This window comes from Rhinopithecus bieti, unplaced genomic scaffold, assembly GCF_001698545.2.
Source record: "Rhinopithecus bieti isolate Rb0 unplaced genomic scaffold, ASM169854v2 scaffold_37505, whole genome shotgun sequence".
Lineage (NCBI taxonomy): Eukaryota > Metazoa > Chordata > Mammalia > Primates > Cercopithecidae > Rhinopithecus > Rhinopithecus bieti.
Genome location: NW_016815797.1, coordinates 393,201 through 414,747, shown reverse-complemented (window position 1 = coordinate 414,747; position 21,547 = coordinate 393,201). Strand labels below are relative to the sequence as shown.

The 21,547-nt window shown below is 43.6% G+C and overlaps 1 protein-coding gene across 1 annotated transcript in view; it reads left to right on the top strand.

Annotated features, from left to right (window-relative positions):
* The window catches only part of FGD3 (FYVE, RhoGEF and PH domain containing 3), a 76,009-nt gene that overhangs the window by 18,272 nt on the left and 36,190 nt on the right, over positions 1 to 21,547 (top strand). The window contains 3 exon segments of the mRNA XM_017853706.1: positions 18,464 to 18,553; positions 19,583 to 19,719; positions 21,301 to 21,457. Of these exon segments, the coding sequence (XP_017709195.1) occupies positions 18,464 to 18,553; positions 19,583 to 19,719; positions 21,301 to 21,457 (384 nt within the window).

The following is a 21,547-nucleotide window of genomic DNA, read 5'->3' as shown; positions in this document are numbered from 1 at the left end:
CTCCTCTCCCCTCCCCTCCCTTCCCCTTCCCTTCCTTTGAGACAGAATCTCACCCTTCCTTTCCTTGAGATGGAATCTCATTATATTGCCCAGGCTCATCTCAAACTCCTGGCCTCAAGTGATCCTCCTGCCTTGGCTTCCCAGAATGTCAGGATTACAGCTGCAAACCACCATGCCCAGCACCAGCTGATTTTTTGTGTTCATTTTGTATCCTGTAACCTTACTGAATCGGTCCATTAGTCCTACCAGTTTTTAATGGAATCTTAAGGGTTTTCTACTATAAAATCATGTCATCTGTGAACAGAACTAATTGTACTTCTTCCTTTGCAATTTGGATGACTTTTCTTCCTTTTCCTTTCCTAATTGCTCTGGCTAGGACTTCCCGTACTATATTGAATAGAAGTGGCAAGAGTGGGCATCCTTGTCTTATTTCTAATCTTAGAGGAAAAGCTTTTAGTCTTTCACCGTTGAATATGATGTTAGCTGTGGGCTTCTCATACATGGGCTTTATTATATTTAGGTAGTTTCATTCTGTTCCTGGTTTGTTGAGTGTTTTTATCATGAGAGCATGTTGAATCCTTTCAAATGCTTTTTCTGCATCAGTTGAGATGACCATGTGGCTTTTGTTCTTCATTCTCTTAATGTGGTGTATTACATTCATTGATTTTTGTTATGTTGAACCAGAGTTGCATTCCAGGAATAAACTTGGTCATGGTGATTAATCCTTTCAATGTACTGTTGAATTTCATTTCCTAGTATTTTGTTGAGGACTTTTGCATCAATATTCATCAGGGATATTGGCCCATAGTTTTATCTTCCTGTATTGTCTTTGTAGGGCCTTGGTATCAGGATAATGCTGGCCTTATTGAATGAGCTTGGAAGTATGCCTTCCTCTTCAATTTTTTTGGAAAAATTTCAGGAGGATTGGTTTTATTTCTTTTTGAAATGTTTATAGAATCCGTCAGTGAAGCCATCTGGTCCTGGACGTTTGTTTGTTTGGAGGTTCTTTATTAGTAATTCAATCTGCATATTCATTATTGCTCTTTCAGATTTTCTATTTCTTCATGATTCAGTCTTACTAGGTTGTGTGTTTCTAGGAATTTACCCATTACTGTTCACAGTATTCTCTTACAGTCTTTTTATTTCTGTGGCATCTCTTATAATGTCCCCTCTTTCATTTTAGTTGAGTCTTCTCTCTCTCTTTTATTTTGAGGCAGTCTATTTAAAAATCACAACATTTAGAAAAAAATCTATACATTTAGACAATAGAATAGATTTTTTTTTTTTTTGAGATGGAGTCTCACTCACTCTGCTGCCCGGGGTAGAGTATAGTGGTGCGATCTCAGCTAACGGCAACCTCCGCCTCCTGGGTTCAAGCAATTCTCCTGCCCCAGCCTCCTGAGTAGCTGAGATTACAGGTGTGTGCCACCACACCCAGCTGATTTTTGTATTTTTAGTAGAGATGAAGTTTCACCATTTCGGCCAGGGTTATCTCAAATTCCTGGCCTCAGGTGATCCACCTGCCTCAGCCTCCCAAGTGCTGGGATTACAGGTGTGAGCCACCATTCCCAGCCTCCAATTTTTCTTAGTTAACCTAGCTAAATGTTTGTCAATTTTTTTGCTCTTTTCAAAAAACCAACTTTTCATGTTGTTGGTTTTCCTGTTGTCTTTCTACTCTCTATTGCAGATGCCTGTATGTATATAGATCTCTCTTTATGTCTGATCTTTATTACTTCCTTCCTCCTGCTATCTTCAGTTTCAGTTTACTCTTCTTTTTTGAGTTTCTTGATGTGTAGAGTTAGGTTGTTGATTCAAGATTTTTCTTTTTTAAAAAATGTACATATTTATAGCTCTAAAATTTCCTCTTAGCACTGCTTTTACTGCATTCCATAGGTATGTTATGATTTCATGTTTTTCTTTTATCCATTGGTGGTTTACGAATGTGTTGTTTAGGCCAGGTGCGGTGGCTCACTCCTGTAATTCCAGCACTTTGGGAGGATGAGGTGGGTGGATGGCCTGAGGTCAGGAGTTTGAGACCAGCCTGGCCAACATGGTGAAACCCTGTCTCTACTAAAAATACAAAAATTAGCCAGGTGTGGTAGTGGGCACCTGTAATCTCAGTTACCCGAGAGTCGGAGGCAGGAGAATTGCTTGAACTGGGGAAGTGGAGGTTGTAGTGAGCCTAGATCCTGCCACCATACCTGGGTGCCAGAGCAAGACTCCATCTCAAAAGAAAAAAAAGAAAAAAAAAATGTGTTGTTTAATTTGCACATGTCTGTGGATTTTCATTGTGTTATTGAATTCTAGTTTCCTTCCATTGTGATTGAAAAAGATAGTTTGGGCCAGGTGCGGTGGCTCACACCTGTAATCCCAGCACTTTGGGAGGCTGAGGCGGGCAGATCACGAGGTCAGGAGATCGGGACCATCCTGGCTAACATGGTGAAACCCTGTCTCTACTAAAAATACAAAAAATTAGCCGGGCGTGGTGGCGTGCACTTGTCGTCCCAGCTACTTGGGAGGCTGAGGCAGGAGAATGGCATGAACCTGAGAGGCGGAGCTTGCAATGAGCTGAGATTGTGCCACTGCACTCCAGCCTGGGTGACAGAGCAAAACTCCATCTCAAAAAAAAAAAAAAAGGGAAAGAAAAAGATTGTTTAAGTTCAGTCTTTGTTTGTTGAGACTTGTTTTATGCCTACTATGCTCTATCCTGGATAATGTTTCAGGTACACTCAAGAAGAACGTATATTGTGCTGTTTTTGGGCACTGTGTTCTGTAATTGTTTGGGTCAACTGGCTGTAGAGTTGTTCAAGTTCTCTATTTCCTTATTGATCTTCTGTCTGTTTATTCTATTGGTTTATTGAAAGTGGGGTATTAAAGTCTCCTAATATTATTTTGCTGCTATTTCTTCCTTCAATTCTACCAAAGTTTCCTTCATATATTTAGGAGCTCTGAGGTTTGGTGCATGAATATTTATAACTGTTACATCTTTTTGGTGACTTGACCTGTTTATCACTATATAATGTCCTTCTTTGCTTCTTGTAACAGTTATTTTTTTTCCACTTGACAGCAGTGATTCTTTTTTTTAAAGTGACAGATACTTGCTGTACATGTGCCTGAGTTACATAGTGATGTTTTGATACATATAATACATAGTTATTAGATCATGGCAATTAACATAGCCATCATTTCAAACATTTATCATTTCTTTGTGTTGGGAACATTCAATACCCTCCTTCTAGCTTTTTTTTTTTTTTTTTTTTTTTTTTTTGAGACGGAGTCTCGCTTTGTCGCCCAGACTGGAGTGCAGTGGCCGGATCGCAGCTCACTGCAAGCTCTGCCTCCCGGGTTTACACCATTCTCCTGCCTCAGCCTCCTGAGTAGCTGGGACTACAGGCGCCCGCCACCTCACCCGGCTAGTTTTTTTTTTCTGTATTTTAGTAGAGACGGGGTTTCACCATGTTAGCCAGGATGGTCTTGATCTCCTGACCTCGTGATCCGCCCGTCTCGGCCTCCCAAAGTGCTGGGATTACAGGCTTGAGCCACCGCGCCCAGCCTCCTTCTAGCTATTGAAACTATATACTATACGATTGTTAACTATCATCCTCCTACAGTGTCATAGAACACTGGAAATTACTCCTTCTATCTATCTGCGATTTTATATCCTTTAACAAATCTCTCCCTATCCCCCTTTTTCTCCTACCCTTCCTAGTCTCTAGTATGCTCTGCTGTACTTTTTACTTCTGTGAGATCAACTTTTTTTAGCTTCCACGTATGAGTGAGAATACGTGGTGTTTAACTTTCTGTTCCTGGCTTATTTTGCTTGACTAAATGTCCTCTAATTCCATCCATGTTGCCACAAATGACAGGATTTCATATTTTTATGACTCAGTAGTATGACATTGTCTATATATACCACATTTTCCTTATCCACTCATCTGTTGTTGGACACCCAGGTTGATTCCATATGTTGACTGCTGTGAATAAATAAACATGGAGGTGCAGCTGTCCCTTCAATATACTGAGTTCCCTTCCTTTGGATAAATGTCCAGTAGTGCGATTGCTGGATCATATGGTAGTTCTATGGTTTTTCTTTTTAAACATTTTAGTTTTTTAATGTATTCATTCTTTTTTTTCTCTTCTTTTTCTTTTTTTTTTTTTTTTTTTTTTGAGACAGAGTCTTGCTCTGTCACCCAGGCTACAGTGCAGTGGCAAGATCACTGTTCATGCAGTTAGCTCCTGTTCTGCTTGATATTCATGAACATTTCAGCTCTCCATAAGAGTCCTGAAAGTTTTTCCTCTATTCTAATATCATAATCTCCAAAGTTATCAGAAACCTGCATTTAGGAGCACCTGTTAGAGTCCTATAGCTGACTATAAAAACCACCTTTTGGCCAGGCACGGTGACTCATGCCTGTAATCCTAGCACTTTGGGAGGGTAAGGCAAATGGATCACCTGAGGTCAGGAGTTCAAGACCAGCCTGACCGACATGGCCAAATCCTGTCTCTACTAAAAATACAAAAATTAGCTGGGCATGGTGGTACTTGCCTGTAATCCCAGCTACTTGGGAGACTGAGGCAGGAGAATGGCTTGAACCTGGGAGGCAGGTTGCAGTGAGCCAAGATCGTGCCACTGCACCCCAACCTGGGCAACAGAGTGAGACTCTGTCTAAAAAAAAAAAAACTCACCTTTTAAAGAGGATTAAAACAAGCCCACAATTGTGGATGACAAAAAGTCTTATGGTGCCACAGTCAAAGACACAATTGAAAAAGAAGTTTGTTATCTCTGTGGCACACTAATTTTAACATAACAATTATCATTATTAGTGATAACATACTAAATTATATCATAATTATAGAAGTTTTGCATAATTTTGGAACATGTACCAATAACACATTTATAAGGAGCAGAATAATGCTGTAATAAAACTCTGTTGTGGTTTTATTCCATTGTTCAATTTATGGAAAAACTGAATACTCCTTTAACTCTAGCCAGTATGGTCACATACAGAATTTCTTTTACAAGATTAATTTTAACAAACCTTCCACAATTTGTTTTAACCTTTATCATATATAATTTAAAACCATCCTTTAACCCTCTAAACTAGGCAAAAATATCCATATTTCCATGCCTTCTTATAATCTTTTACCAAAATCACATTCTGCTTTTCCCACACACCTTACGTGTGAACTGTTTTTCCAGTAGTGTCAAGTACACGTTACACTGTTAACTCTTAGCAACTTTTACTTTTGGTGAAAAACCTGGTAAGTAAGCAATTCTAATTATGCACTAGGTTTGGAGCCTAGGCCACCCAACAGAAATGCAGATAATGTTTGACTCTTTCCAGCATGGATATGGGGATACAGTTAACTCTGTATGTCCCCAGGCCTTACCTAGCTGTAAAGCAGGCAAGTTGTACAGTTAAGAGTCATGATCAAGTTTATAAAGCATTTTACAATTTGCACTGACTATCTACAGCATGCTTGGACTTTCTGACTTGACCTAAACATACCCTCTTTTAAACAACCAGTTATTTTACTTTGGGACAAGAATTTACCATACAAAATCCTTTTCATACAAAATCACTTTTCTTTATAAACTTCCTTACCAACAATACCTTTACCTTCATAACCTTTGAATTAGACAAAGTAATTTCCTTCTGTTAGGAAGTTATAGTTTGTACTACATGTTGCTGTATGGGTCCTGTGAAGCAGGGAGCAGACAAAGAGGTTATCTACATACTGTAGAAGGTATCCCCCCTTGAGAGATGCCTTGGTTAGATTTTTGCTAGGGTTTGTCCAAATAAGTGTGGGCTATTTCTAAATCCCTGAGGTTGGACTGTCCAGGTTAAGGTTATTGGTTAAAGATTTAGTTAGCTTTCCCGGGAGAAATAGAGCTATTAGAGAGAAAGATGAATTCAGAGGTCAGGTAAATATTAAGCAAGCACCCATCTAAGAAAGTATATGTTTTCCCCAAAGAGGTATAGGGTATTTAGATACTAGCAGGGACTGGTGGGAAAGTGGTAATTGGTCTCCTAAATAATATAAAGGGGTGTGAATCTTTTTTTTTTTTTTTTGGAAGGAGGGAGTGCTATTTGCCCACACTACCTGACTGCATTTGGAGAAGAATCGCTCAGAAGAGATTAGCACAGAGTAGTGAGCTTTTGAACCCAAAAGGGAAATTTATAATTTTATTTGCCGACTCCAGAGTCACCCTTGGCTTTGCCCTGTTAGTGCCAATGTCTGATTTGAAAGCCAGCTGGAGCAGAGAGCTCTCCAGCTCAAGGCCATTAGGGGCTGGGATTCTGTCCTGGGACCCCTTCAGCTTTCGAAGCAGTTCCATTTCCATTGGCCAAGCTTTTGGCCGAGGGGGCAAACCATGTGAAGTTTCCTCCCGTTTGTCCCACTGGGGCAGTTTGCCTTCCAGTGGCCTGGCTTCCCACTCCAATGGCAGTTACCTGGAGGAGTGTCCTTAGGGCAACCTGGAGGAGGCTGGTGGGCTTGCAGAGCAGCCAGTAGTTAAGCCTGCCTCTGGTCCCTGCATTTCTCCTTTTCCTTAGCCCTGTCCTCCTTATTCTACTCCCAGTTATAAAAGACTGAGGAGGTGACTTTGAGGATTTCCTGCATAGGGACACTGGGTTCTGAGGCTGACTTTTGTAATTTAGTCCCAGTTAGTTTTGAGGAAAAACAGTATTACCAAAAAAAACCTAGTTTTTCTATTTTTGTTTGTTTGGTTTTTGACAGAGTTTTGCTCTTATTGCCCAGGCTGGAGTGCAGTGGCACAATCTCAGCTCACTATAATCCACCTCCCGAGTTCAAGTGATTCTCCTGCCTCAGCCTCCCAAGTATCTGGGATTATGGGTGGCTGCCACCATGCCTGGCTAATTTTTTGTATTTGGTAGAGACAGGGTTTCACCATGTTGGTCAGGCTGGTCTCAAACTCCTCACCTCAGGTGATCCACCGACCTCGGCCTCCCAAAGTGCTGGGATTACAAGCATGAGCCACGGTGCCTGGACCATTTTTCTGTTTTAAGGTTTGGGGGATCAAACTTTTCCCACTTTTTGGGAATGCATCTGAGGGGTGTGTCCTGTGGTGTGGAGATATGATTACCCATCTGTGAAGACAGAACAGAAGAGAAAAAAGGTAAAAGGTGTCCCTTCTTACTTTCCTATTATCCTGAATAGGGTATCCCCCATTCATCCTTAGGGTTCCAGAATGAACTGGTCTTACTGTGTACCCTAAACCTTGGTCCCATTTCATCACAATTACCCACTTGAGAACAGAGGAGATACCAGAGTGAACAGTGGGCCCCCTGCTCATCCTTGGGGTTCTGCAATGTCTTACCTTGTACCCCTAACCTTGCCTTCGTCTCTGTTTTAGTGATAATCTATTAGCCTTTATCTCTGTCCTATGGGTCTCTTGTGCCTGTGGCTTTCAGCTGGCCTATATCCTTATCTCCATGACCTTATAGTGACTCTTGCTCGGAGCATTCTGGCAACAAAGTGATGATCTCTTTTCTCAGGGTCCCATTTCTCATGTTCTTCAAGTAGATGAGAAGCCTGTTTTTCAGCTAACTGCCACAAGGGGGCTGACTCCCCTCCCTGCGAATATGACCTTGAAGGTCTTGATGCATGTTGAGAAGGGTATGGAAGTGATTAGAGAAATGGAAGCTACAGGAGGAAGTGGGAGGAGGCGAGAGGAATACTCATGGAAAGCCTTCATATGCTCACAAAAATAGCAGCCCTTCCATTTGAGAGGGCAATGTTTATTTTCCCTCCTGACATAAAGAAGAACCTCTGGAGGACTTGGGGCTTGGGGTAAGAACTTGCAATGGCAAAGGAAGAATGTTCCCTCCTCCCAAAAAGTGCTAACTCAAAAATGCAAGTAGGCAGGGTCCTTAAAGGGCCACAGAGTGAGGCCCTGTGCCCGCAGACAAACTGCTTCAAAAGCCACTGGAAAACTTGGCCCTGGGGCATAACAGGAATGAAAAGCATATGGTAAGTCATAAGGAGCTGGCAGAGCCAGGGTTCCAATTAGTGTCTGTCCCGACCATGTGCCAGTAGTCAGGGGAAGGGTTAGAGGTCGTCCGAGCTGGTAGGGTAAAACCAAGTATAAATCTCAGGGCGTATCCCCAAGGGAGCCTGTGTCTTTGCTGCCACACAAATGCAGCAAGAGCCACGGGTGCATGAATAACAGGGAGTGTGTGTTTAAGAAGTCAAGTGACATACAAAGTAAGAACAAAGAGGCAGACTTGCCCCCAAGGCAGATAGTCCAGTGAGTGCACAAGCCATTTCAGAATACACACAGAGAAAACAGGAGAATAGGCAGTATGGGTTTTTGGAAAAGAACCAATTTTAGTTGAAAAAGCAGAGGAGGCCAGGTGCAGTGACTCATGCCTGTAATCCCAGCACTTTGGGAGGCCAGGGCAGGTGGATCATGAGGTCAGGAGATCGAGACCATCCTGGCTAACACAGTAAAACCCCGTCTCTACTAAAAATACAAAAAATTAGCCAAGCGTGGTGATGGGTGCCTGTAATCCCAGCTACTCGGGAGGCTGAGGCAGAAGAATGGTGTGAACCCAGGAGGCTGAGCTTGCAGTGAGCCGAGATTGCGCCACTGTACTCCAGCCTGGACGACAGAGAGAGACTCTGTCTCAAAAAAAAAGAAAGAAAGAAAGAAAAAAAAGAAAAAGCAGAGGAAACAACAGACACTGCATGGTGTTAGGCTTTAGCCCTGCCACTCTCGTGAGCCTCCTGTCTAGGAGGGCCATGGGTGCCTCAGTTCTACTCAGTGCAGACTCCAAGGTCCCTTCTGTCTGACTTGAGAGATTCAAGTGCTCCATTTAACCTTTGACTTAGGGTGATTCTGCACTGGCATGCTTCCAGGGGGTTACATCCCTTCTCCCCTGATTCTTTTGTGTGGTGGGCTGTCTGCATGCCCAGTGGCCCGCCAGCACTTTGGAGGGGCCGTATGCATAGTGTGTTTACTAGAGTTGTGAGCATGCTCACTTGAGGCGTTCTTCCTGTACCAGTCAAGTGTTCCTAGAAGGTCATATACCAATTACACTCCACCATTTCGCCCCTTAGTGCGCATGCATGAGCCCATTTATCCAACTCCCGAGATCTTATCAGGAAGCTGAGTACCTGTTTCAGGTTTTTCTATCTATCTGGAGACTGCCTTTCCCTGGTGCTGGCTGCTACCAATTATTATTTTAGAGAGGCTGCTTAGCAACCACCTGACCAATGCAGGATTTTTTGCTCCTTAGTTCAGCTAAAATCCAGATTCTTGTCTCATTACCAGGAAAACTTAGGCACGAGGACACACTGAAGGGTGAGCAGGGCGGATTTATTAGGGAAAAAGAAAGCTCTCAGCAAAGAAAGAGGGGGTCCTGCCAACAGGCTACCACCTCACAGACTGAATACCAGGCCACCACACACTAGTTGAAGAGGCCAGGCTCCTCCCCTGCATGAGGCACGAATTCCTGGTAGCTCCACCCCACTTCCCCAGTGCCTGTGGGCCTCCAGTCCATTGCGGGCATGCCCAGGCAAGACCCTGCACAGATTCCCTTACCTACACAAAATCATCTGGCATAGGCCAGGCGCGGTGGCTCACACCTGTAATCCCAGCACTTTGGGAGGCTGAGGCGGGTGGATCACAAGGTCAGGAGATGGAGACCATCCTGGCTAATATGGTGAAACTCCATCTCCAATAAAAACACAAAAAATTTAGCCAGGCGTGGTGGTGAGCACCTGTAGTCCCAGCTACTCGGGAGGCTAAGGCAGGAGAATGGCATGAACCCAGGAAGCGGAGCTTGCAGTGAGCCAAGATCACACCACTGTAGTCCAGCCTGGGCAAGAGAGCAAGATTCCGCCTCAAAGAAAAAAACAGTCTGGCATAAACGCTTGTGGGACAGGTTGGAGATTCTCCAGGGACGCTTTCTTATCTGCCTCCTGCATCTATCAAGACCATCACTGATGATGGTCACCCGATATTCCTGGTGTGGCAGGGAGCCTGCTGCCCTGCTCATGTCTGCCTGGCTACCTACCTTATGCTAATCTGCCATGTTGACTTCTGATTAATCATAGTTCCAGGAATGCCTCTAAGATTTCTATCTTATTACTGTTCCTTGTATAAGAGCAAGTATTTTTTGTAAATCTTACCCTTAGGTCATGACAACTTGGATGTTACCATAAACACATATTTACCATAAATCCTGCCGTTAGGCTGTGATAAATACAACATTCTTGACTTTCCCTGAGGGGTTGATTTCAGTGTCCTGCACATTCCTTCTGAAGCACTGTATACCCTTTCCCTATGGCATATAAGTCCTGGGTTTGGGGGTTGATAGTGTGAGGATCTACCTGTTTTGTGGCCACTCAAGACACATCTCCTGTCTGTAACTTCCCCAATAAATCACCCTCTGCTGAGAAACTACGTTAGTCTGCCTTGTTCTTTGGTTCCTCAACTCCTTCAGCATTTGGGGGTCTCTGCATGCACAGCCCTTTCATGAAACATTATCTGCTTCAATTTCTTTCATCAGTGTTTTTTGTTTTGTTTTGTTTTGTTTTGTTTTTGAGATGGAGTCTTGCTCTGTCGCCCAGGCTGGAATGCAATGGCTCAGTCTAGGCTCACTGCAACCTCTGCCTCCCAGGTTCAAGCAATTCTCCTGCCTCAGCCTCCCGAGTAGCTGGGACTACAAGTGCATGCCACCACACCCAGATAATTTTTGTATTTTTAGTAGAGACAGGGTTTCACCATGTTGGCCAGGCTGGTCTCAAACCCCTGACCTCTTTTTTTTTTTTTTTTCTTTTGAGACTGAGTCTCTCTCTGTCACCCAGGCTGGAGTGCAGTGGTGCGGTCTCAGCTCACTGCAAGCTCTGCCTCCCGGGTTCACGCCATTCTCCTGCCTCAGCCTCCCAAGTAGCTGGGACTACAGGTGCCTACCACCACGCCCAGCTAATTTTTTTGTGTTTTTATACTACAAATGGGGTTTCACCATGTTAGCCAGGATGGTCTCGATCTCCTGACCTCATGATCTGTCCGCCTCGGCCTCCCAAAGTGCTGGGATTAAAGGTGTGAGCCACTGTACCCAGCCAACCCCTGATCTCTTGATCCGCCCACCTTGGCCTCCCAAAGTGCTGAAATTACAGGCGTGAGCCACCGCACCCGGCCTTATCAGTGTTTTTTTAGTTTTCTTTTGTAAACCAAAAAGTATCTGAGACTGGTCTCAATCAATTTAGAAGTTTATTTTGCCAAGGTTGAGGTTATGCTTGGAAGAAATAAACATGGAATCATAGAAAAACAGTCTGTGGCCTTTGCCTTTCTCCAAAGAGGACTTTGAAGCCTTCAGTATTTAAAGGGGAAAAGTGGGCTGGAGGGGAGAAAGGGAGGGTATGTTAATCCACATGTTGCAAGAGAAAAGAAGCTGGTAGGGGAATAGTCAATTATGTATTCATCTGGTGTTCAGTAAATCGGCACTTTACATAAGATGGGGTAAACATAGGGCAGCCACCTGTGGAGATATTTAACCTTTCATCTATAGCTGTCTGCTTAGGAACAAAAGGAAAGGCAGTTTCTTGCATGACTCAGCTTTCAGCTTAATATTTTTCTTTTGGCATCATGAATTGGGGTCCTGAGTTTTTGTTTTCCTTTTGCACCTTATAGAATTTTTTTTTTAATCTCCTTTGTTAAATTTACTCCTAGGTATTTATTTTTCAGTTATTGTATATGAGATTGCCCTCTTGATTTCTTTTTCAGCTAGTTTGTTGTTTGTGTGTAGAAACACTACTGTTGTTCATATATTGATTTTGTGCCCTGCAACTTTATGAAATTTATCAGTTCTAAGAATTTTGTGATAGAGTATAGGTTTTCCTATATATATAAGATCACATCAGCTAGGTGTAGTGGCTCACACCTGTAATCCCAGAACTTTGGGAGGCTGAGATGGGAGGATTGCTTGAGCCAAGGAATTCAAGACCAGCTTGAGCAACATAGTGAGACCTTGTCTATACAAAAAAATTAAAAAGTTAGCTAGGCATGGTGGTGCAGGCAACAAAGTGAGGTCCTGTATCAAAAAAACAAAAAAGATTATATCATCTGCAAACAGGAACAATTTGATTTCCTCTATTCTCATTTGGATGCCTTTTACTTCTTTCTCTTGCCTAACTGTTCTGGCTAAAACTTCCAGTACTATGTTGAATAATAGTGGGGAAAGTGGGCATCTTTGTCTTTTTCCAATTCTTCGAGGAGAAGCTTTCAGCTTTTCTCATTCAGTAAGATGTTAGCTGTGGGTTTCTCACATATGGGCTCTATTATTTTGAGGTATATTTCTTCTATACCTAGTTTGTTGAGGGCTTTTATGATAAAGGGATGCTGAATTTTATCAAATGCTGTCTCAGCATATATGAAAATGATCATATGGTTTTTGTTCTTAGTTCTGTGAATGTGATGCATCACATTTATTGATTTGTGCATATTGAACCATCCTTGCATCCTGGGGTAAATCCCACTTGATTCTAGTTTATCTTTTTCATGTGCTGTTGGATTTGGTTTGCAGGTATTTTGAGGATTTTTTCATCTATTTTCATCAGGGATATTGGCCTGTAGTTTTCTTCTTAGTTGTGTCTTTTCCTGGTTTTCGTATCAAGGTTTTGATGACCTTATAAAATGAGTTAGGAAGAATTTCCTCTGCTTCAATTTTTTGGAATAGTTTGATAATTGGTATCAATTGTTCTTTATAGGTTCAGTAGAATTCAATGGTGAACCCATTGGGTCCTGGAATTTTTTTGTTTGGAGATTTGTTTGTTTTTGAGACAGAGTCTCACCCTGTCACCCAGGCTGGAGTGCAGTGGCACAATCTTGGCTCACCACAACCTCTGCCTCCCTAGCTCAAACTATTCTCCTGCCTCAGCCTCCCAAGGAGCTGGGACTACAGTCACCCACCACCACACCCAGCTAATTTTTATATTTTTTGTAGAGATGGAGTTTCACCATGTTGCCCAGGCTGGTCTCAAACTCCTAGGCTCAAGCAGTATGCCAGCCTTGGCCTCCCACAGTGCTGAGATTACAGGTGTGAGCCATTGTAAGGGCTGCCTGGCCCTTAAATTTCATTCTGAATTTCTTCCTTCATCCATTGGTCATTCAGGAGCATGTTATTTAATTTCCGTATATTGATATAGCTTTGAATGTTTCTCTTGTTATTGATGTCTGGTTTTATTCCACTGTGGTAAGATAAGATACCTAATATAATTTTGATTTTTAAAAAATTTGAGGCTTGTTTTGTGTCCTAATATATTGTCGGTCCTGGAGAATGTTCCATGTGTTCATGAGAAAAATGTGTATTCTGCAGTTGTTGGGTGAAATGTTCTGTAAGTGTCTGTTAGGTCCATTTGTTCTATGGTGTAGTTTAAATCTGATGTGTCTTTGATTCGCTGTCTAGATGATCTATCTAATACTGCGAATGGGATGTTGAAGTCTCCAACCATTATTGTGTTGGAGATCTGTCTTTCCCTTTATATCTAATATTTGCTTTCTATATCTAGGTGCTCTAGTATTTGGTGCATATATATTTACAATTATATTCTCCTCCTGAATTAATCCCTTTATTATGTAATGTCTTTGTTTATTTTTATAGTTTTTGACTTGAAGTCTTCTTCATCTGATATAAGTATAGCTACTCCTGCTTGTTTTGGGTTTCTGTTTACATGGACTATGTCTTTTCACCCTTGACTTTCAGTTTATGTGTGTCTTTACAGGTAAGGGGAGTTTCTTGTAGACAGCATATAGTTGGGTCTTGGTTTTTTAATCCATTCAGCTAGTTTATCTTTTAAATGGAGGAATTTAATCTATTTACATTCAAGATTATTATTGATTGGTGAGAACTTAACTCCTGTCATTTTATTGATTGCATTCTGGTTGTTTTGTATATCTTTTGTTACTTACCTCCTCTCATTATTTATTTTTGTAGTCGGGTGGTTTTCTGCAGTGATAAGGTTTGATTCATTTCTTTCCTCCTTTGTGTATCAGCTTTATCAGTGAGTTTTATAGTTTCACATGTTCTCACGATGGTGTTTATTGTCTTTTCACTTCCAGATATAAGACCGTCTTGAGCATTTCTTATAAGACTGGTCTAGTGGTGATGAATTCCCTTAGTTTTTGCTTGTTGGTTAAAGATTTTATTCCTCCTTCCTTTCTGAAGAATAGCTGGGAGGATTGCTTGAGCTCCTCCTAGGTTGGAATGGCAGACTGTTCTTTTAGCTGAAAGTGTGGCAGTGAGGGTTGGTTTCCCTGCTGTGCAGGAACAGAGTCACAGCTGATCCTGGGCCCAAGCTCTATGCAGCTGGGGCTGTGGCATTCAACCACTCATGTGGTCTTTGTGGAATGGAGATGGAGCCCCACTGCTGGAGAGGTACAGTAGCTACTGCCTGGAGCACTCCAGAGGTGGCTCTGGTCTCAGGATGGTGCCATGCCACAGCAGCCTGGTTCACAGTGGGTGCTTGGGGAGGGGGGTGTGTGTGTACACTTTGTGATCCTAATCTGGGCGATGTAGCTGTGCGAATTCTCACAGCTCTCCAAACTGGGCTTGGGGCTTGCAAGGAATGTGGGATTCTCTCGTGTTGTACTTTTTCCCTGCAAAGGAATGTCCCTCCTGACTCTGGATAGATGCTATCTGGTTGGAGGGAGATGGGACCACTAGAGGCTGGGTGCCTCCAGACTGCTCTCCCAGTCATCACAGGTGCATCTGTACTCCACCACTCACTCCAGTGCCAGCCAAATCTTAGTTTTTTGTGCCTTAGTCTTTTCCCGGGATGAGGGGAATGCCAGGTGTTTCTACTCAGCCATCTTACTGCTGTCACTCTCCTTCTTTTTTTTGGTACAAGGTCTCACTATGTTGCCCAGGATAGCCTCGAACTCCTGGGCTTAAGTGACCCACCTCAACCTCCTGAGTAGGTGGGACTATAGGTGTACACCATTGCATCCAGCCTTGTAACAGTTTTTGCTGTAAAGTCTATTTTATCTAAGTATGGCCACTCCTGCTCTCTTTTGGTTACCATTTGCACGAAATATCTTTTTCCATCCTGTCACTTTAAGCCTACGTGTGTCCTTATATCTAAAGAGAGTCTCTTGTCAACAGCATATAGTTGGAGGCTGTTATTTTTAATCCATTCAGCCACTATGTCTTTTTTTTTTTTTTTTTTTTTTTTTTTGAGATGGAGTCTCGCTCTGTTGCCCAGGCTGGAGTGCAGTGGCGCAATCTCAGCTCACTGTAACCTCCGCCTCCTGGGTTCCAGTGATTCTCCTGCCTCAGCCCCCTGGTAGCTGGGATTACAGGTGTGTGCCACCATGCCCGGCTAATTTTTGTATTTTTAGTAGAGATGGGGTTTTACCATGTTGGTCAGGCTGTTCTCAAACTCCTGACCTCATGATCCCCCCACCTTGGCCTCCCAAAGTGCTGGGATTACAGGTGTGAACCACCATGCCCAGCCGCCAATATGACTTTTGATTGGGAAGTTTAATCCATTTACATTTAAAGTAGTTACTGATAGGAAAGGACCTACTACTGCCATTTGGTTGTTTTCTGTATGTCTTATAGGTTTTTTGTGTCCCTCCTTTACTCTCTTACTGCCTTTCTTTGTGTTTCATTAATTTTTTTTGTAGTGATATGGTTTTATTTCCTTCTCATTTCCTTTTTTATCTATAGATATTTTATTTGTGGTTACCATTGCAATTATGTTTAACATTTTAAAGTCATAGCATTCTATTTTAAACTAATAACTTCAATCACATGCAAAAACTCTACTTTTACAATTTCACTTCCCTCTCCCTGCTGTTATTGATGTCATGAGTTCATCTTTATTTATTCATATAGATTTAAATGTTTAAATGTTTTTGTAATTTAAAGACCCCTTAATCTTTTTTATTTTAGAGCAGATTTAATGGTAAAGAACTCCCTCAGCTTTTGTTTAACTGGAAAAGTGTTGACTTCTCCATTTTTGAAGGACAGTTTTGTCAAATACAATATTCTTCGTTGACAGTTGTTTTTTTTCCTTTGAGCACTTTGAATGTATCCTCCCTCTACCTTCTGTTTTGCAAAGTTACCACTGACAAATCCTCTGATAATCTTATGGAAGACCCCTTACGTGAGACAAATTACTTTTCTCTCACTGCTTTCAAGATTTTCTTTGTATTTGACTTGAGACAGTTATATAGTGTCTTGATATGGTTCTCTGTTGATTTACTCCAGTTGGAGGTCTTTGAGATTCTTGAATGTTTAAGTCCATTGCTTTCCTCAAATTGGGGAAATTTTCAGCCATTATTTCTGTAAATAAACTCTTTGCCCCTTTCTCTTCTCCTTTGGAACTTACATGTGCATATATTGATCTACTTGATAGTGGCCCATACATCCCTTAGGCTCTCCTTGCTCTTCTTTTTTTTTTTTTTTTTCTTATCTGACTCTATGATTTCAAATGACCTCTTTTCAAGTTTGCTGACTTTTTCTTCTGCCTGATCAAGTCTGCTATCAAACCCCTCTTAAAAATTTATCGGCTCAATTAAAGTGTATTTCAGCTCCAGAATGTCTGGTTTGTCGTTTTTAATAGTTTCTGTCTCTTTGTTGATATTCTCACTTTGTTCATGCATCATTTCCTGATTTTGTTTTTTAGTCATCTATCTGTTCTTTTTTATCTAATTGAACATCTTTAGGACAACTATTTAGATGTTTTTTTCTCAAGCAGCTCATAGATCTGTGTTTCCTTAGGATCAGTTTTGGAGTTTTTTTATTTTGTTCCTTTGATTGGGCTACATTTTTCTGTTTCTTTGTAGCTAATTTTGTTTCAACTAGAAGGTCAGAGGCAAAAAATGCTTGCTAAATCTGATTAAAAGAGCCCCAATACCTTCAAGGCCTGTCTACTGTGGTACTGGAGTGATGATTTCTATCTTGTCTCCTTTACAGCTTGGTCTGGAGAGCTGCCTTAGACTCTCCAATGAATCTATTCAAACAGCTGCCTCTGTTACCTTGACTTGTCTCAGATTCCATTGACCTACGACAGGTCCTGGCAGTAGGAATGTAAGACTGCCTCTGTTATCTTGACTTGCTCCAGGTTAGGGAGAAGCTTATGCAAGGCTCCTACTGACCGTATGTTTCATTTCTAGCTTTGATGTCTGGGCACCGATTTCCCTAGGTTTAACTACTTGCTCCATGGTAAGGCCGTGCTGTGGAAATCTGTCTGTGTGACTGTCATGCAGGCCTGTCTGTGTGATTGTCAGAAAGGATTGGCTTGCCACAATAGGACCTTCAGGAGGTGATTAAGTCGTGAGGTCAAAGCCATCATGAATAGCATTAGGGCCCTTAGGAAAGAGAAACTTCATGGGTTTGCTGTCCTCTGCTCTTCCACCATGTGAGGACACAGCCTTCATCTCCCTTTTTCTCTTCTACCACTTCCACGGTGTGAGGGGAGAGTGTTCAGGCCACCATCTTGGAAGCAGAGATCAGCCCTCAGAAGTGTGAGAAATAAACTTCTCTTGTTTAGAAATTACCCTGTCTCGGGCATTTTCACAAAAACTTCCATAGTGATGATTTCGAGCTTTGATTAGCTCGTACCCTGTGCCCTGTCTTGCACGAAGTGTTTCATATGTGTTGTTCCACTCCATCCTCATAACATCCCTGTGATGTAGGTACTAGGTGGTGACACTGTTGTTTTGCATTTGGGGTCACTGAAACTTACAGAGTTAGCCTGCCCAATGTCAAAAAACAGGAGGAGGCCAGGCATGGTGGCTCACGCCTGTAATCCCAGCACTTTGGGAGGCTGAGGCAGCCAGATAGGTTGAGTCCAGGAGTTCAAGACCAGCCTAGGCAACATGGCAAAACCTCATCTCTACCAAAAGAAAATAGAAAAAAACTAGTTGGACATGGTGGTACACATAGAGAGCGGCCCAAATGGACTAAGACAAACCTGTCAAATATCACCAATTTCCCTACACTTTTTGCCAAAATCTTTTCTTGGCTTTATAATGGCTTGGGTGCTGTAGCTTCTCAGCTGGTCTCTGGAATTCTCACACAGGTGTTCTGGCCCATATATTGTTGTTAACCTTATGTCTCTGAGCAGAAGGAGGGCCGAGAGCTGTTTAGTCCACCATCTTGCTGACATCGCTGTCCAATATATTTTGAGGTGGTTGCTGCAACTGCTCAAAGGCCCAGGAGGGTGGAGTTATCTTTGGGCTAGAGAGGCTTTTGGGGGACTGCCAGAAACTACTGTGCTTTTCCCAAAATCCTCCATGCAAATATCATCTATGAGAACTGAGCACCACATCGCCATCCCAGTGGCCCCTTCCTGCCCCTGCTCCTGCCCCTGTGGCGTCCTGCCGCCCCCATGGCCCCTGGTTCTCCTGCACACAGTGGCAGCCTGTTAGGTGCCAATTCCCCAAGGCTCATCTTCCCCAGGTGAGCTGCATCTCTTCTCTCCACAGCACTCTGGCCCCCAGAAGCTTCTCCACATTGCCCAGGAGCTCCTGCACACCGAGGAGACCTATGTGAGGCGGCTGCACCTGCTGGACCAGGTAGCCCACATGGCTTGGGGGCCCGCCTTAGTCCACTCCCAGAGTTTCGGTGGGCAGTTTCAGTATCTTAGCATTGACTGGGCTTTACAGGTGCAGTATGAATGACTTAACTACTAAAACTCAGACAAATTTAAGTCCGGTTTACAAACTTTTTTTTGTTTTGTTTTGTTTTTCTTTTGAGACAGAGTCTCATTCTGTCTCCCAGGCTGGAGTGCAGTGGTGAGATCTTGGCTCACTGCAACCTCCGCCTCTCAGGTTCAAGCGATTCTCCTGTCTCAGCCTCCCGAGTAGCTGGGACTACAGGCACACACCACCATGCCTGGCTAATTTTTGTATTTATAGTAGAGATGGGGTTTCACCACATTGGTCAGGCTGGTCTTGAACTCCTGACCTCAGGTGATCCACCAGCCTCAGCCTCCCAAAGTGCTGGGATTACAGGTGTGAGCCACCATGCCCATCCTAGAAACTTATTTTTTGTTTTCAGTGCTTGTGGCTCTGAGGAAAAGGCTTTGCCAAGTCACCTGTGGGACATTTCTTCCTGGCAGCTGCATGATCTGAGCATGTAAATGGCTTCTGGATGTTTTTCTGCATAAATAGTTGGGACAGGGGTTGCCACTCATCCCTATCCATATGACAACGTGGGGTTTATGAGCACAGGAAATAAAGCACCCATGGAAGCCGGGGTTTTGACAGACGGTGCTGCTGCTGTTTTTATCTCATGAGATAGAGAAGGAAGTCTGAACCTTCCATTTCGCATGAGAGGTTGCTGAGGAAAGATGTCTTTCCCTGTCCTCAGGGGACTGTCCCTGCCGCACCCACATTCCTAAGTCATAAGTGAGCTTGCATTAAGATCATGAGGTTGTCTGAACCAGTTCTACGAAAAGGGAGGACAATAATGCTGAAGTTCATTAAGAAAACACAAGGTGGCAGCAGCGGCCCCTCCCAAGCGCCCTCACCTGTGGCCGAAGCGGGGCAGCTGTGCTCAGTGGAAGAGGCTCACTGGCCACACGTGGGCTTCTCTATGCTCAGGTTTTCTGCACCAGGCTGACGGATGCGGGGATCCCTCCAGAAGTCATCACGGGCATATTCTCTAACATCTCTTCCATCCACCGCTTCCACGGGCAGTTCCTGCTGCCGGAGCTGAAGACGCGGATCACGGAGGAGTGGTGAGTACCGTCTGCGGATGCCCGTGGGGCCCCTCAAGTGGTCTCTAGACCTGGGTTCATGTGCCTGTGAGCCAGGCAAGTGCTGGGGGACTGTCCCATGGTGACTGGGCGCCTCCCTTCTCTGCACGGTCTGGGTCCGGTCCAGACTCCACCCCTTACTTGTTGGTGATCTTGACCGGCCACTTACGGTCTCCAAGGCTTAGTTCCTGAGAAAGCAGATGATGCGGAATGAAGGGCTTTTAATGCCCCACTCGGGGCTCTGAAACTAAAATGAGGTTTGACATCTGGAAACACCACACAGTGGATAGTGCTGGTTGGTTTTCTTTTCCCTCCTAGCTTATACTCCACCTTTGTTTAAAAAATGCTATTTTTCCCCCTCAACAGTGGACATCAGATCCTCCTCCTGCTGTCCCTGGGGCCTGTCCCTCTGTCCCACTCATGCTTCTGTTCATTAGCAGAGGGACAGCTCAGTGCAAGTCACACATGAAACATCCCAGGCGTGGCCCCCAGACTCATCAATTTGCCACACTGCATGTTGCCTTTCCCCTCATTCTGGGTGCCACTGCTGTTTGACTTAGGGTCTCTGCTGCCTGCCCCCTTCACAGGCCCGGCTTCCCTCTGCATCAGGAGCCTGGCCCTTCTGCGTCCCACAAGCCTGTTCTCCAAGCTGCAGCCCAGGAGACCACAGAGGCTTGGCTGGAATGGAAAGCCAGGGGGAGTCTTTTCACCTGTTGCTCAGGGAGGGACTGTGTCAATTAGTAAATCTGTACAAGGACATGGTCCAGCTGCCAAGCAAGTTACATTGTGTCCCCAAGGCAGGCAGGACTGGATGCGGCCTTCTGGCTGACAAAATCCATGCTTAGTAGAGACAGGTTTTATCCTGCAAAGCCCTGAAGACTGCTAACTCATGAGCACACGTGTGACCTCCTCTGCTCCTTTTATAACAGCACAGGGGTCCGATGACTTAGCCACCCTGCCCTTTGGATCTTTAAATTAAATGTATGAGTGCAGTTCACAGTCACGCCTCAGTGATGGCTTTGTGCCGGTGGCTTTTTTCTTTCTTTTTGAAACAGTCCTAAGGACATAGATGATTAGTATATGTTTCTATTTCTTGAAAATTATTTGCAAATCCCTGTCCAAAGCAGCTTTTTTCATTATCAGTACTACAAAGAGTTACTTTCCCCGGGACTTCACCAGCATTGAATAGAACCATTGTTTCTAATCTTTGCCCATTTAAAAGGAGCATAATGGTATTTTGTTGGTTCTCTTTGATAGCTGTGGCTCATCATTCAGGTGATTCTGCTACTACTGCTATCTCCTGTGTCTGGGGCACTGGTTCTAAGCTTGCAGCTTGCACTTTCAACTGTTTTACAGGCACCTTTCATTTAATTGCCCTGTTAACTATTTTCTACTCTACATGACATAGGGGAGGAAGCTAAAGCTCAGAGATGGTGACCAATTTGCTCACCATCACACAGAGCTGGCTGCCACCCCACACTCCCCTGGTGGAGGTCATGTCCATTAACCTCGGAGCCCCCATTGCACCCAGCTATCTCTCTGATGATTCACTTCTCCGCAAAGGGACACAAACCCACGGCTCGGGGACATCCTGCAGAAGCTGGCCCCATTCCTAAAGATGTACGGCGAGTACGTTAAGAACTTTGACCGAGCCGTGGGGCTGGTGAGCACATGGACCCAGCGCTCCCCACTGTTTAAAGATATCATCCACAGCATCCAGGTAAGGCGGGCAGTGGGAGTGTGGACACGGATGTTCTCAAGATGCACAGAGCCCGGTGTTTTATTTAAAAAAAAAAAAAAAAAAGCCGGG